The following is a 17,162-nucleotide window of genomic DNA, read 5'->3' as shown; positions in this document are numbered from 1 at the left end:
TACAAGCCCCTTGCGCAATGTTTGACATTAATGCTGGTATAGAGATAGTGTAATGGTTTCATTGGTATATTTACAAGCCCCTTGCGCAATGTTCGACATTAATGCTGGTACAAAGATAGTGTAATGGTTTCATTGGCATGTTTACAAGCCGCTTGCGCAATGTTTGACATTAATGCTGGTACAGAGATAGTGTAATGGTTTCATTGGCATATTTACAAGCCGCTTGCGCAATGTTCGACATTAATTCTGGTACAGAGATAGTGTAATGGTTTCATTGGCATATTTACAAGCCGCTTGCGCAATGTTCGACATTAATGCTGGTATAGAGATAGTGTAATGGTTTTATTGGCATATTTACAAGCCGCTTGCGCAATGTTCGACATTAATGCTGGTATAGAGATAGTGTAATGGTTTCATTGGCATATTTACAAGCCGCTTGCGCAATGTTTAACATTAATGCTGGTATAGAGATAGTGTAATGGTTTCATTGGCATATTTACAAGCCGCTTGCGCAATGTTTAACATTAATGCTGGTATAGAGATAGTGTAATGGTTTCATTGACATATTTACAAGCCCCTTGCGCAATGTTTGACATTAATGCTGGTATAGAGATAGTGTAATGGTTTCATTGGTATATTTACAAGCCCCTTGCGCAATGTTTGACATTAATGCTGGTAAAGAGATAGTGTAATGGTTTCATTGGCATATTTACAAGCCGCTTGCGTAATGTTGGACATTAATGCTGGTACAGAGATAGTGTAATGGTTTCATTGGCATATTTACAAGCCGCATGCGCAATGTTTGACATTAATGCTGGTACAGAGATAGTGTAATGGTTTCACTGGCATATTTACAAGCCACTTGCGCAATGTTTGACATTAATGCTGGTACAGAGATAGTGTAATGGTTTCATTGGCATATTTACAAGCCGCTTGCGCAATGTTTGACATTAATGCTGGTATAGAGATAGTGTAATGGTTTCATTGGCATATTTACAAGCCCCTTGCGCAATGTTTGACATTAATGCTGATATAGAGATAGTGTAATGGTTTCATTGGCATATTTACAAGCCCTTTGTGCAATGTTTGATATTGGCGCCAGCAGAAAATGCATGTAGAGTAATAAAATTGGTACACAGACAAGAATATGAAATGCTTTGAGAGATCTGTAAAGGATTTTACTAATGGCATAAATTGAGATGGAATATACAAAAAAGAGAGGCATATTTACAAGCCCCTTGCGCAATGTTTGACATGGGTGCTAGCAGAAAATGCATGCAGAGTAATAAAATTGGCACACAGACAAGAATATGAAATGCCGTGAGAGATGCTTAAAGGGTTTTTCTAATGGCATAAATTGAGATAGAATATACAAAAAAAGAGAGGCATATTTACAAGCCCCTTGTGCAATGTTTGACATTAATGCTGGTACAGAGATAGTGTAATGGTTTAATTGGCATATTTACAAGCCGCTTGTGCAATGTTTGACATTAATGCTGGTACAGAGATAGTGTAATGGTTTCATTGGCATATTTACAAGCCCCTTGTGCAATGTTTGACATTAATGCTGGTACAGAGATAGTGTAATGGTTTCATTGGCATATTTACAAGCCGCTTGCGCAATGTTTGACATTAATGCTGGTATAGAGATAGTGTAATTGTTTCATTAGCATATTTACAAGCCGCTTGCGCAATGTTCGACATTAATGCTGGTATAGAGATAGTGTAATGGTTTCATTGGCATATTTACAAGCCGCTTGCGCAATGTTTAACATTAATGCTGGTATAGAGATAGTGTAATGGTTTCATTGGCATATTTACAAGCCCCTTGCGCAATGTTTGACATTAATGCTGGTATAGAGATAGTGTAATGGTTTCATTGGCATATTTACAAGCCCCTTGCGCAATGCTTGACAATAATGCTGGTACAGAGATAGTGTAATGGTTTCATTGGCATATTTACAAGCCGCTTGCGCAATGTTTGACATTAATGCTGGTATAGAGATAGTGTAATGGTTTCATTGGCATATTTACAAGCCGCTTGCGCAATGTTTGACATTAATGCTGGTATAGAGATAGTGTAATGGTTTCATTGGCATATTTACAAGCCGCTTGCGCAATGTTTGAGAGAGAGAGATGCGTAAAGGGTTTTACTAATGACATAAATTTTGATAGAATATACAAAAAGAGAGGCATATTTACAAGCCCCTTGCGCAATGTTTGACATGGGTGCAAGCAGAAAATGCATGCAGAGTAATATTATTGGCACACAGACAAGAATATGAAATGCCGTGAGAGATGCGTAAAGGGTTTTACTAATGGCATAAATTGAGATAGAATATACAAAAAAGAGAGGCATATTTACAAGCCCCTTGCGCAATGTTTGACATGGGTGCAAGCAGAAAATGCATGCAGAGTAATAAAATTGGCACACAGACAAGAATATGAAATGCTGTGAGAGATGCATAAAGGATTTTACTCATGGCATGAATTGAGATAGAATATACAAAAAAGAGAGGCATATCTACAAACCCTTGCCCAATATTTAGCAATATTGCTGGTATAGAGATAGTGTAATGGTTTCATTGGCATATTTACAAGCCCCTTGTGCAATTTTTAACATTAATGCTGGTATAGAGATAGTGTAATGCCAATTTTATTACTCTGTATGCATTTTCTGCTTGCATCCATGTTTAACATTTTGCAAGGGGCTTCTAAATATGCCCCTCTTTTTGTATATTCTATCTCAATTGATGCCATTAGTAAAATCCTTTATGCATCTCTCACGGCATTTCATATTGTTTTCTATCTGCTATTCCTATCCCCCTCCATCAATTCACTGCTTGCACCCATGTTAAAGGTTGCGCAAGGCGCTTGTAAAAAAGGTGCATATTTACAAGCCAAATTAAACTATTAGCACTATCTCTGTACCAGCATTGAATTCAAGCATGAGAAACACTTTAAAAAGAAGTCTACCCTGTAAGCTAAAAGATACAAATTGTGAGCACACACAGCTAACATTATGGAAAAAGATGAAAATATAATTCCTTATTTCACATACACACTCAGTGTGTTCCTTGTCAAAAAACTTAAAGCCAGACATTTCAACAAAAAACATTTAGTATGGTAAATCGTTTGAGACACAGAAAGTGAGATGAGGCACACACACAAACAGACAGATGGTGTAGGCAGAGATTGAGATGACACACACATACAAACAGAGAGATGGTGGAAGGAGAGAGTGAGATGAGGCATGCAAAGAGGGATTTGGTGCAGGCAGAGAGTGATATGAGACACACAAAGAGAGATGTGAACTAGTGTTTATATTGTTTAGTTAATGTAATTGCTATGTGCTATGTTGGTAGTGGTCTATAGTATGTCATATTTTTCTTTTCAACAGATTGTAAATATCTACAGAGTCAAAATAGATTATGCCTACCAAGAACCGCAAACAAAGACTCTATAAGCAAGCTTTATCAATCAAGAGGACTCAATTAGAAGATTCATCCAGAAGACAATCTTCAGAGAAAAGAAAAAATGCTCCTGGTAATGCACCTGTGCTTCCTGTTGCTTCAGAAGAAGTGCTGGGAGTAGAGCCCTGCTCCTCTGATGATCTTTTTATTACAGATTTACTCCAATTGTTTGGGTGTATATTCCGGACATGGCATTCCATGCTATAAGTTCCAAACCTGTACTGTTTCTGTGGATTCCCTCTTGAAAGTACTGTGTGACAGATTTTACATGTGACAAAAGGCGCATTTACCTTTTTTCTCTCTTTCTGGGTTTTTAAAAAATTTCCGTACTATGGACTCTCTCTGTGTTCTAGGGGTTTTAGGAACAAACTCTTCTGAAGATAAAGTAGAAGAATCCTCAAGTTCCTTGTGTTCAGAATGCTCTTGTCCAAAGGCTATTAGTTTCTGGCAACAAATGCATTGCATCATCAAATTGTTAAGTTCAGGTTGGATATTTGCAACCATTGATGCTTGCATTGGTGGTGCTGTTGCTTCAAAGAAGTGCTGGGTGCAGAGCCTTGCTCCACTGATCTTTTAATTACAGCTTTACTCCAATTGTTTGGTTGTATATTCCGGACATGGTGTTCCATGCTATAAGTTCCAAAGCTGTACTTCTTCTGTGGATCCCCTCTTGAAAGTACTGTGTCACAGATTTTACATGTGACAAAAGGCACATTTACCATTTACCTTTTTCTATTTTTCTGGGTATTTAAAAAATTCCCGTACAATGGACTCTCTCTCTGTTCTAGGGGTTTCTCAGGTTCCTGCTGTTCAGCCATTTCAGTAGATTTTTCAAGAGCAAAGTGCTGATGAAAAAAGGTGTTGCTTCCTCGAAAGCCAAAGAAGAATGATGAAGATGGGAGGGGTCTTTCAAGAATTAGAGTAGGAAGTATTATAAACCTATAAAATCTTTTGTTATAAGGTCACATGGTTGGACGTAAGCTTACGGAGTGTTTACGGAGCGTTTACGAATTGCTCACGCAAGCTTATGTTGCGTTTACGTTTTATTTACGGAGCGCTTACGTCATCTTATGATGTGCTTACGTGGTATGCACCCTTGTGACATTTATAATTGTTTAAATAAAGTTATATATGTTGTTTAAAAGTTTAAAATAAACATGTTCTTTTTTATCTCAGTTAATATGTTCCTTTATATTGTATAATGATTTAGCACCCTCGTGATATTTATAATTGTTTAAATAAAGTTATATTTGTTGTTTGAAAGTTTAAAATAAACATGTTCTTTATTATCCCAGGTAATGTGTTCCTTTATATTGTTCAATGAATACGTAGATATAACGATTTAAAGTTTATAAAACTTTCGGAGGTAAATAATGAATTCCTGTGTACATGCATATCTGTGCATGTACATTTGTGCCATGTGGCGCACATACATGTCGTAAGACCATGTATGTGTGTGACATGGCACACAAGTCAGAATCAGGGGTGCAACAGGCTGTCAAAGTGACAACCTGTCCCCTTTGTCAATTCGGTAATTTTACCGATTCGGTATTTACTGATTCGGTAATTGCCATTGATTCCTATTGGCCTCAAGAATTATAGGAATCAATGGCAATTACCAAATCGGTAAATACCGATTCGGTAAAATTACTGAATTATATAGATTCGGTAATTTCAAAAGAGAAATTACCTACATCCAAATTACCTACTCTTCAATATTGAAGTGTTATGATTTGGTATTTATGAGTAGATAAATCGAGATTATGTACATCTGGCCCATTGAGTTGTAACATATTTATATACATGTTACATTTCAGTGCTTTGGAAGTAGTACAGTATACTATAGGGAAACACCTTATATGTTTATACTGTACCACATCCTTATAGTTTTGCACTTTGACATTCAGTGTGACAAACTTTTACATACAAACATAGAAATGTAGTTCTTTTTTTAACCAGTAGAGGTAGTTGTAAAAAGAACTGTTTGGTACGCACCCTTACAAGATTTGTAATTGCTTAAATAAAGTTATATATGTTTTTTAAAAGTTGCTTAAATAAAATTATATATGTTGTTTAAAAGTTGCTTAACTAAAGTTATATATGTTGTTTAAAAATTTAAATAAACATATTCTTTATTATCCCAGATAATGTGTACTTTTATATTGTACAATGAATATGTAGATTTAACGATAACACTTTCGGGGGTAAATAATGAATTGCTGTGAACATGCACATCTGTGCATGTACATTTGTGCCATGTGGCACACATACATGTCGTAAGACCATGTATGTGTGTGACATGGCACACAAGTCAGAATCAGGGGTGCAACAGGCTGTCAAAGTGACAACCTGTCCCCCTTGACAATTCGGTAATTTTACCGAATCGGTATTTACTGATTCAGTAATTGCCATTGATTCCTATTGGCCTCCAGGCCCATAGGAATCAATGGCAATTACCGAATCGGTAAATACCGATTCGGTAAAATGACTGAATTAAACAGATTCAGTAATTTCAAAAGAGAAATTACCTACATCCCATTTACCTACTCTTAAATATTGAAGTGGTATGATTTGGGACACGATGTAGGTAGGCATTTACTGGTCGGTAACGGCTGAATTTGGCCGTTACCGACTGGTAAATGCCTTTTCCTATGTAGGAGGCATTTATTTACAGATTTGGTATTTTTACCGATTCTGTATTTACCGAATCGGTAAATACAGACTCTGTAAAAATACCAAATCTGTAAATTCTAATGTAGGTAGCACTGTTGATCGTGCTAGAGGCGTCTAAGAATTCGTTATTTACCACTCAATACAATTGGGTGGTAAATAAGGAATTCCTGTGTACATGCAAATCTGTGCATGTACACCTGTGCCATGTGGCACACATACATTCCTTAAGGGCATGTATGTGTGTCACATTGCACACAAGCCAAAAACAGGGGTGCTACAGGGTGTCAAAGTGACACCCTGTTCCCCCTGGCAGGATTTGGTATTTACCGATTCGGCAATTACCGAATCGTATTTGCCATTGATTCCTATGGGCTTCAAGGCCCATAGGAATCAATGGCAAATACAGATTCGGTAATTATCGAATCGGTAATTACCGAATTTCACCGAAACGGTAATTAATTTGGTAAAAATACCTACATCCCCATTGCCAGTTCTTAAATACCGAATTGGTATGATTAGGTATTTAAGAAGGAGTATTCTGGGATTACCTACATCGGGCCCTTGGTATTTATGAGTAGGTAAATCGAGATTACGTACATCTGGCTCATTGATTTGTAACATATTTATATACATATGTTACATTTCAGTGCTTTGGAAGTAGTACAGTATACTATAGGTAAACACCTTATAGCTGTGGTTGCCAAACTGTGCACCGCGGCGCCCTGGTGCGCCGTTATCAGGAGCCAGGGGCGCCGCGCACGATCTGGGAAAGGAAGTGTGAAAGTCACACTAAGAATGTGTCACTTTCGCCTCTGTGATGAATAGGTTGCTCTGCCCCTAGTCTCTGAGGGGGGCAATCAACTCTTTCAGCTGCTGATGAGCTGTGAAAGAGATGCTGGTCAGTGGCAGAAAGGAAGGTGTTGCAGCACAGGAGGGGGGTCATGCTCCTTGTGGAGTCATAAGCACCTTCGGTTATTTAGATGCAAATAGCATTGAAAGAGTAAATTAAACTAATTTTTTCATTTTTTCCCCCTCAATTTTTATATAGAGCAAACCCAACCCAAACATATTGGAGTGCTTTACATGAGCACCAATGACATTTCATAAGGACATGTTCCTTTTTTAGATACGGAGAGATTAAGTGATTTGCCCAGGATCACAGGATGTTGAGCCAAAACCAGAATCAAACCTAATTCCTCAGTTCCAAAGTGGGTAGCTCTGACCTCAAGCTCCATCTTCTCCCCTCCTCTACCCATGCTCAGGACCTGTCCAGGGAGTACACTCTTAATATCTATGTCATACATCTGTGGTTCCCCAAGTGTGCGACGTGGTACCCTGGTGCACCATGAAGGGAAGCCAGGGGCGCCGCAACGCTGTGCAGGATGTGGGTCTGAAAAAAATATATAATTATCCTCAAAATGTAGTGAAACTGCGAGCTGCCAATTTTGGTGCTGGTGAACCGGGTTCAACCCTCGACGTCAGCTCAGAATCCGGTGTCATTCTGGGCAAATCACTTAATCTCCCAGCCCCTACTAAAACAGAATACATGAATGTATCCTTGTGTAATGTGACTGGTGCTCTTTGGGTCGGGTGCAGGGTCAGGGGCCTGGTGGAGAGCGTTGGGTGGGTGCAGGTTCAGGGGCCTGGTGAAGAGCATTGGGTGCGTGCAGGGTGAGAGGCCTGTTGGAGGGCGTTGGGTGGGCGCCTTATGCCCTGATGCAGCCGCACTCTGCCAGCTTCTGTCTTTGCCTCACTCCTCGTTGAGGGGTCGTCACTCGTGACTGCTGCATGTTGGAGAGTGTGAGGAGAGAAGGGTGCAAGGCAGAGGGGAGAAAGGGTGCTAGGCAGAGGGGAGAAGGGTGCAAGGCAGAGGGGAGAAGGGTGCAAGGCAGAGGGGAGAAGGGTTCAAGGCAGAGGGGAGAAGGGTTCAAGGCAGAGGGGAGAAGGGTGCAAGGCAGAGGGGAGAAGGGTGCAATGAGGAGGGGGAGAAGGGTGCAAGACAGGGGAAAAGGGTGCAAGGTAGAGAAGGGTGCAAGGCAGAGGGCAGAAGGGTGCAAGGCAGAGGGGAGAAGGGTGCAAGGCAGAGGGCAGAAGGGTGCAAGGGAGAGGGGAGAAGGGTGAAAGGCAGAGGGGAGAAGGGTGCAAGGCATAGGGGAGAAGGGTACAAGGCAGAGGGGAGAAGGGTGCAAGGTAGAAAAGGGTGCAAGGCTGAGGGGAAGTAGGGTACAAGGGGAAGGGGGAGAAGGGTGCAAGGTGGAGGGGGAGAAGGGTGTAAGGCAGAGGGGAAAGGGTGCACGGCAGAGGGGAGAAGGTGCACGGCAGAGGGGAGAAGGGTTCAAGGGGGATGGTGATGAAGTTAAAAATTTGCCCCCCCCCCGAAAACATTTCTGCGGATACCCATGATCAGAGCCTACCTCACGTAAACTTCTTGTAACGCCACAGAGCTCCTTGAGCCTTTCTCTAGCCTGGTTACTTTTAGTGCGAGTGCTTTATACTACTCTATGTATGCATTGAGATGTACTTTATAAGATCTTTGTGATTGCAAATAAAGTTTTAGGATAGTGATGGCTACTCTCTGAATCCTTTATCACGTCTAGGCTTGATTCTTCATGTAGACTAGCGGTTCCCAAACGGTGCGCCGCGGCACCCCGGTGTGCGGGTAAAAAAATTGTGGCGAGCCACGGCCAACTGCCAATTAGGTCAAGGGAGCCACGGGTCAAAAAAGTTTGGGAAACACTGCCTTATAGGTTTATGCTGTACCACATTCTTATAGTTTTGCACTTTGACATTCACTATGATAAACTTTTACATACAAACATAGAAATGTAGTTCTTTCTTTAACCAGTAGAGGTAGTTCTAAAAATACCTTTTTTTTTTTGTTTTTTTGCTTGAAAAACGATGTCAAGAAATAAACTTTTTAAGGCAGATAATTGTTCAACCGGAACAAACTATGAAAAATAAAGAAAAAAATTATGGGATGCACCTGTGCCTCCTGGTTTTTTGCAGGATAACTTGAATGGACTCTTGTCCAAAGGCTATTAGTTTGTGGCAACGAATGCATTGCATCATCAAATTCTTAAGTTCTGGTTGGATAATTGCAATCGTTGATGCTTGCATTGGTGGTGCTGTTGATTGAGAAGAAGTGCTGGGAGCAGAGCCCTGCTCCTCTGATGATCTTTTCATTACAGCTTTACACCAATTGTTTGGGTGTACATTCTTGACATGGCGTTCCATGCTATAAGTTCCAAAGCTGGACTTCTTCTGTGGATCCCCTCTGGAAAGTACCGGGTCACAGATTTTACATGTGACAAAAGGCGCATTTACCTTTTTCTGTCCATCTGGGAATTGAAAAAATTTCCAAACTATGGACTCTTTCGTTGATCTAGAGGTTTCAGGAACAAACTCGTCTGAAGATGAACTGGAAGAATTCTCAAGTTCCTGGTGTTCAGAATGCTCAGGTTCCTCATGTTCTGAATGCTCAGGTTGCTGCTGTTCAGACATTTCAATAGATTTTTCAGGAGCAAAGTGCTGATGAAAAAAGGTGTTTCTTACTCGAAAGCCAAAGAAGAATGATGAAGATGGGAGGGGTCTTTCCAGAATTGGAGTAGGAGGTATTAGAAACCAATAGAATCTTTTGTTCTGAGGTCACATCGTTGGACGTAAGCTTACGAAGCGTTTAGGGAGCGTTTACGGAGCGCTTACGTAAGCTTACGTTGCGTTTACATAAGCTTACATTCGGTTTACAGAGCACTTACGTCTTCTTACGATGCGCTTACGTAGTACCCACCCTTGCAAGATTTATAATTGCTTTAATAAAGTTATATATGGTCTTTAAAAGTTTAAATTAACATGTTCTTTATTATCCCAGATAATGTGTTCCTTTACATTGTGCAATGAATAGGTAGATATAACGATTTAAAGTTTATAAAACTTTCGGGGGTAAGAGCTCGAAGCTTTTACGGTGCACGGACGGAGCTCTTACGTTGCGTGCACGTGCGACGTACCCTCGCGAGATTTATTACTACTTCAAAAAGTAATATAATGTTGTTAAAAGTTTTTAAAAACCATTTTCTACATTAAAGCAAATATTGTCTACCTTTAAAAAAAACTTACAAAACGTAGATGTTATGTTTTAGAAATTTAAAAAAAATTGTCGGCGTAAGAGCTCGGAGCGTTTACGGTGTGCTTTTGGAGCGCTCACGGTGGGCGGACCCTGTAATCATATAAAAAAAAACTTGAAAATAAAAATATATATATTCACTGAAAAAACTATAGGTTTGAAGCCTTACATAGTTAGGTATTAGCAATTAAAAAACCTTGCAAATTCACTGAAAAAACCGTAGGTTTCAGGTCATATATAGTTAGGTATTAGCATATAAAAAACCTTGGAAATTCACTGAAAAAACCATAGGTTTCAGGTCATACATAGTTAGGAATTAGCATTTAAAAAACTGTGCAAATTCACTGAAAAAACCATAGGTTCCAGGTCATATATAGTTAGGTATTAGCATTTAAAAAACCATTGAAATTGCTCCTATATAGTTAGTTGGACTAACTATATTTCGCGCACCCGCAATCCACTGCTGATGATGTCACATATTACATCATTCATGACATGGTCAGTGACATCACTGATGACATCACTGATGACATCTCAAAGGACATCACTGATGACATCTCAATTGACATCACTGATGACATCATTCATGTGATAATACGATGCACCTCCTCACACTCTAATCTAACCTTTGATACACCCAGTCTTAAATACAAACTACCATTCTTGAAACCATTGACACACCAATACCAGTTACTACATACGCACTCACTGATTCCTAGGTCTACACACACACATCCACTCATACAATCACTCATACATATAGTCACTCATCAATACAATACTATCATATGCACTTATACACCTATAGAGACACTCACACACTTTTACTCATCCATGGAGTTTCTCACACACCTAGTCAGTCATGCAAAGAATCAATCACACTCCCATTTCCTCATCTATACAGTTATACACACAACACCTTATACTTATTCAAACATATACTAACACATACTTACTCTCTTAAATAATCACTGATACAAGTACACATTGATCCATACAGCCACTTGCATAATCACTGGCTCTCATGTATAGTCATTTATATATACCAACTCTCACATGCACTGTGTTTTACATATGTACTAACTTGGACATGTAGCACTGAGATATACATTCACTCACCAACACACCAATGCACACAGTAAACCGCCCATACAGCTGTTTCCATATGCACTCTTGAACTCATACACCTAGTGAATCAACTGCTCACACATCTATGCACAGAGTCACACACCTCCCAGTCACCCACACACATACTCAGTCTCACATACAAATACTTGGGCAACCAATCAATGACCCATATAGCCACTCATATAGCTACTGATCGATACATACAGCATCTTACACAACAACAGACATACTGATGCACACATTCAGACAGTTTAGTCACTAACCCATGCATTCAGTAAGACACATTTAATCACTCACTCAGTCAGTCACACGCCTACTAAATCCTTCATCCAGACACTTATACATCTACTCATTCTTCAATATGTAAAACATATTTAAACTTTACAGAAACACACAGTCACTGGATGATGCCATCAGTGATGTCATCAGTGATGCCATTTGAGATGTCATCAGTGATGTCATCAGTGATGTCACTGACCATGTCATGAATGATGTAATATGAGACATCATCAGCAGTGGATTGCGGGTGCGCGAAATATAGTTAGTCCAATTAACTATATAAGAGCAATTTCAATGGTTTTTTAAATGCTAATACCTAACTATATATGACCTGAAACCTATGGTTTTTTCAGTGAATATATATATAATCAATTAATAATTGCTATATTTATGTTAACTCGAACAGGAAAGAAGCGTGGCCTTTTATACCGGTCTGTTATGATTTTAGGGTCCACCCGAGCCCCGCCACCCCGGGAAGGCCTCTTTCAGCTGAAGTGCCGTCAGTGCAGCACTTGCACTTCGTAATTATTGCACTGACCGATTTGGTAGAGAAAACAAGGGCAGATTTACAAGCCCCGTACGCCACATTTGCTCTGCCATTGCGTCACTTTTGTGACACAGTTGCGGCGTAAAGCCAGCGCCATGCTGTGGGATATTTACAACGTGACGCATCTGAGAGATGCGTCACGTTGTAAACCCTCCTAAAAGTGGCTGAGTGAAATCCACAAGATTTCACTCAGTCACTTTTAAGGCCATGCTGCGTCAACACCCTGCGCCTGCTTGAAGCAGGTATAAGGATTGATGCAGCATGTTAGGCATAGGGGCACCCCGTGCCTTGCTGGAGCTGCGTTGCGCATGTTACGCGACTCCAGCAATGCGTCACCTTTACGGCAGCAGATGCGTCACGCATCTTTACATTCTTGCCCCATGGTGCGACGCATTGTAAATGCGGCGCATCCATGGTGGCGCACGAGGTGTCTGCCATGACTCACAATAACTGGCGCATCCCTGCTAATATGCAGGCACAGTAACTTCTCGCCCTGTCCCAACATATACATCGTAGCTGCTGTCCTCCACCGAAAGTGCCTCGGGTCTTCTTAGGGGTTATGAAGCGCGCCATAAACTTATCAGCAAAACAATGTAAACTCGTATGAAGTATACATTAATGGCAAGAACACTGAAGCTCTTTTGCTGCTTTCTTTCTTCCAACGGGTTGTATCAAGCACACTTCGTATTTTCAAAATGTTTCTAACTAAAACTTTTGAGTGGCATGATGGTGCAGGCGCGTGTTATGTTTTTTGGAGATGAAGACTGTGGCTAACAGCTCTGGTGCGCGCGTCTAGACTCTGCGCACGACTCTTGGAGTTTGGCGCCTCATTTAGGACGGCCCTGGCCAGCGGAGGATCCGTCGGTTGGAACCCACAGATGTGCAAATCCGTTAACCCACAGAGGATTACCAAAGACTTCCTCCCTTCCAGAGGCCTCCTGCTGCACCTTGGACAGGGGTATAAAGCAGGGGTCACGGAGAGAGCGCCAGAAGTCCGCCCGAACCTGGAGGAACCATGACCCTGCTGCTCCTGTGCGCTGCCCTCGCCCTGCTCCCGGCCACGCCCCTCGGGGGCCCGCTGCCAGGTCGCGCCAGAATGGTGAGATGGATGATAATAATAGCTGTTTTTCAAGTATATGTAGCGCCTCATGTTAAACTTCCGCTGTTTTTAAGCGCTCCAGTTAACTACTTTTTGTATTAACTAATGTGTCGTCCTAGTATGGATTTAGGCGTTTCAAGTATGCTTCAGTTTCTCCTTTTGCTAGGTTTAGGTCGCTTTAAAGGGAAATACAAAATCAAGGACAGAATTCGACAGTCCTATCAAACGGGCAAAGAGAGGGCAGTGGGCGGATGGTGTAGGCCAGATAGGATCTGCTAGCAGAGGTGTGCGAGCCACTGAAAGGCCACGCCGGATCCCGCCTCGCTCAGCTCTAGCTCCGCTCTAGCTCCCCTTGGACCCTCGAACCCAAAACGAGCTTTAGAGGGTGGCTTCTACCTGCTACCCACACTCTCAGCTCATATGCTAAGAATTAACGTCAAAGCATTAACCTCCGATACCAAACAGGCAAGGGAAAGAGATTTCCTTCTAGTGGCTGAATTGCCAAATGTGTAACAAGAAAACCTGGCAATCAGTCCGACCTCTCTGCTTAACCAAGTTGTGCGATCCTGGGCAAATATTTTATTTCACCTAACCTTATTTTTATTCATTATCGAATCCAAGAGCACGTTCAAATAAGTTCAGGATCAGTGCTGTACAAAACCCTCTTGTGTTTATTTTAGTAGGCTATAAGGTTGCTCCCTCTTTATTTAGAACCTAGGCCACATGTAAGGTACACAAGAAAAATGACTCGCTTCTTAGTTCAGCAATGGCTTTGACGTGTGGGAGGTAGGTGAACATGTTTCTAAGTTACTGTTTAAAAACTATCCCGTTTAATAAATGTCTCATTGCAGTGATACAGTCTGGGGCCATATTATAGAAAGGACCCTAGGGGTGCAACCAGAGGCCGGGGGTGGGGGGTGTGCCGAAGAAAAAATGTTGGGGGGGAGGGGACTAATTCTTTCAGCAATAGGCAGAGTGGAGAAGCAGGGGCTCTAAGAAATGGAGAAAAAACAACAAAGCCTCATTAACAAGCACATGGTCTTTTAAAAACCTGTGAAGTACTCGAGTGCAGCTGTGTGTGTGCCCTGGAAGCTGTCTCAGACGGGCTAACACATACGACAGGGGGGCTGAAGCCCTTTGAGTCCAATGGCGTTGCGCGCCTGGGCGCAACAGGCATGTGTGCCTGCTTTCTGTGCTCCTGGGGTACTTTGGTATTACAGGAGGGGCCGCAGACACCTGTGCCGCCCCTTCTGTAATACAGATAGCACTGGCACACACGCCAGCACTATCTCAAGCAGGTGTTCCTATGCAAGTGAGGGAATCTCTTTGGCTCTGCACCCGTATTATGGACGTGGACGCAAAGGCAAACATGCTGTTAGGAGATGCACTGATAGTGTGCCACAAAAAGGTGACACACTTTCAGTGCGCCTCCTCAAGGCAGTCCTCTGGAGGAGAGAAATGGGGTCCCCTTGAACGCCTTAGATATCCCCTTGCAGGTGAGTGCAGTCACTCATGGCACCCGCCTGCAGAAGGATCTCTCCCTCCTTTTGAAAGTGCAGGTGGGTTGCCTCCTGCCTGCTTTGAAGCAGCCTCTCCGTATTTCACTTGAATGTGCTGCCCTCAGGACAGCACAAGTTCGCGGCAGCCCTGTGGGCAGCGAATTTTCTGTAATACAGCCACTTTCCTTGTTTGCGCATTGGCACACCTATGTCAAGGGGCGCCATAGCGCAAACAGGGAAAGTGCACCATATATGTAAAATTCAAAGAGTGTATTTCTTTAACAAGTAGAAGCGTTTCACCCTAATACATCATGGGCCGCATTAAAAAAAATTGTCATATTCTTACATAGTGTTTTTTTTAGTTGGGTGAGCCACTGAAGGCTAGAGGCAGATGCTTGGCTGTGGTTCACCTTAAGATCCACTTAGAACATCAAGCCCAAAACGAGCTGAGGTTTCATGGTAGATGTGGCCTACTGGCTACAGATGTCGAACATGTTACATGGGAACCCAGGTTCAAATCATGGCCTTGGCTCAGCATCCTGTAAATTCTGCCAAGTATCCCTGTGCCAAAATAAAAAAAATAGTAATGTAGCTTGTGTCTGTTGTGTAGCTCACTTATGAAATTTTTGCAAGGTTTGCGCTATGAAAAACTGCCAAAAATAAAATGTGGATTCTGCCTGTCACCACACTCTATTCTCATACTCATACTCCAAAAATTAATGTTAGAGATACCCATATAGTGTCTGAATTGCACAGTGTGAAACTGAAAATTTGGGATCAATCCCAGCTTCTCTTTTTGTCTTTGACCAAATTGTGTGATCCTAGGCAGATACATTATTTTCAAGAACCGCCTTTTGTGTTCATTTTCAAATAAGAGACCATCTTCAAATATGTGACTACAGCATGCAGGCTAAACAAAAACTCTTGTGTTTGATTTAATCTCGTATAATGTTGCTTCCTATAAAATAAGGCTCTATGCCACATATAGGGTGCAGGGAACAACAGCCTTGATTCTTTGTTCACTAATAGCAGGGCAAGGACAGGAATGTTTCACATTTCATGTTTAAAAACTTTCCCTTTTAAGAAACGATGTCTCAATGCAGAGACATACTTTGCTGCGATAAGGTGAAATGCTTCCATGTGTTAAAGAAATACACTTTTATGAATGATGAAGACACCATAGCATATTTTAGCCTGGTTTGTTTAATGATTTACATGACAACTATTTTTAAGACTGGCACAAACTCTGGCTCTTAGAGCCAAAGCTGACCTTTTGCTTAGCTCTGGCTCAGCTCTCCATGTTCATTTATTGTGTCGTCCACCTCTTGGCTTGTTTCATGATGATTTACATGCCAAATATTCTCATTGTTCGGCTCGTGGACTAGGCTTGACTTTGGTTTGGCACCTCGATAATTTGTTGTCTGGCACACCTCTAGCTGCTAGATCTTTCCATGCATGCAGAAAGGTGGCGACTCTCCACAATTTGAACCTTAAACCAGAAAAAGATGTTGCTCGGCACACCTTCAAAAAAGATTGACACGTGTGTACCTGACGCGTGCTTACTCACTTGCAGGGCCTCAAGATTGAGAGAGCTGGGTTGGAAGTGCCTAAATTCAGAAGAATGCTGACTTCACAAATAGCTTTTTCTTAATAATTTTTTATACATAGTCTTCTGGTGCTTGTTCGTTTTTTAGGTCGAAGCCTTACCAGACAGCACAGCTGTCTGGTTTGCTAAAGACCTCTTGGGGACATCCAGCTTGTTGCTTACAATTGGCTTTGTGGTGCGTAACTCACATTTTCTGGCTATCTGTTTGCTGGCTTTATTTGCTTTAGGCTGTCCAGTTTCAGTTCGTCCTCGCGTTGCACAAACCTCGTTTACTGTATTCTTCCGTGAACTCGATTTCTGTAAACAGGACTTTAAATCTTGTTCTTATATTGGTGCATTTGCTGTGCATTCAAAGACAATGATCAAATAGCAAGCACTCTCTTCTGAAGGAGCTTGGTGTTTACTTTTCACTCATTGACTTCAAAGTGAGAGAAGTTATGTGACAACCATCCTGAGTATCCATGTAAGAGGGGAGGGTGTAGGATGTTTTTGTTCTAGCATATAACAAAACAAATTGTCCTGATGTTGCATAATATATTTGAATTAGTACAAATGAAGCACATTTTGTTTGTAATTCCGAAGTGAGGAAGAAACAAATATTTGAATATGCTCAAAACACATCAAAACGCTCGGTGATGACATTTGCACACAATATCATTTGTATGAAGTAAAACGTATTTCAGTGCAAATGTAATGGAAATTTTTATTGAAAATGTGTTGTCTGTAATGAAAGTGTGC

At 41.3% G+C, this 17,162-nt stretch overlaps 1 protein-coding gene across 1 annotated transcript in view; it reads left to right on the top strand.

The window, feature by feature from the left end:
- The first annotated feature begins 13,182 nt into the window (after nucleotides 1–13,182).
- LOC144755590 (hatching enzyme 1.2-like) overlaps nucleotides 13,183–17,162 on the top strand; it is a 59,446-nt gene continuing 55,466 nt past the window's right edge. The window contains exon 1 of the mRNA XM_078644699.1: nucleotides 13,183–13,319. Within this exon, the coding sequence (XP_078500825.1) occupies nucleotides 13,236–13,319 (84 nt within the window). The 5' untranslated portion in view covers nucleotides 13,183–13,235. The remainder of the gene's footprint in view (nucleotides 13,320–17,162) is intronic.

The sequence above is a fragment of the Lissotriton helveticus genome, chromosome 5_1 (genome assembly GCF_964261635.1).
Source record: "Lissotriton helveticus chromosome 5_1, aLisHel1.1, whole genome shotgun sequence".
NCBI lineage: Eukaryota > Metazoa > Chordata > Amphibia > Caudata > Salamandridae > Lissotriton > Lissotriton helveticus.
This window is presented reverse-complemented; position numbering and strand designations above follow the sequence as displayed.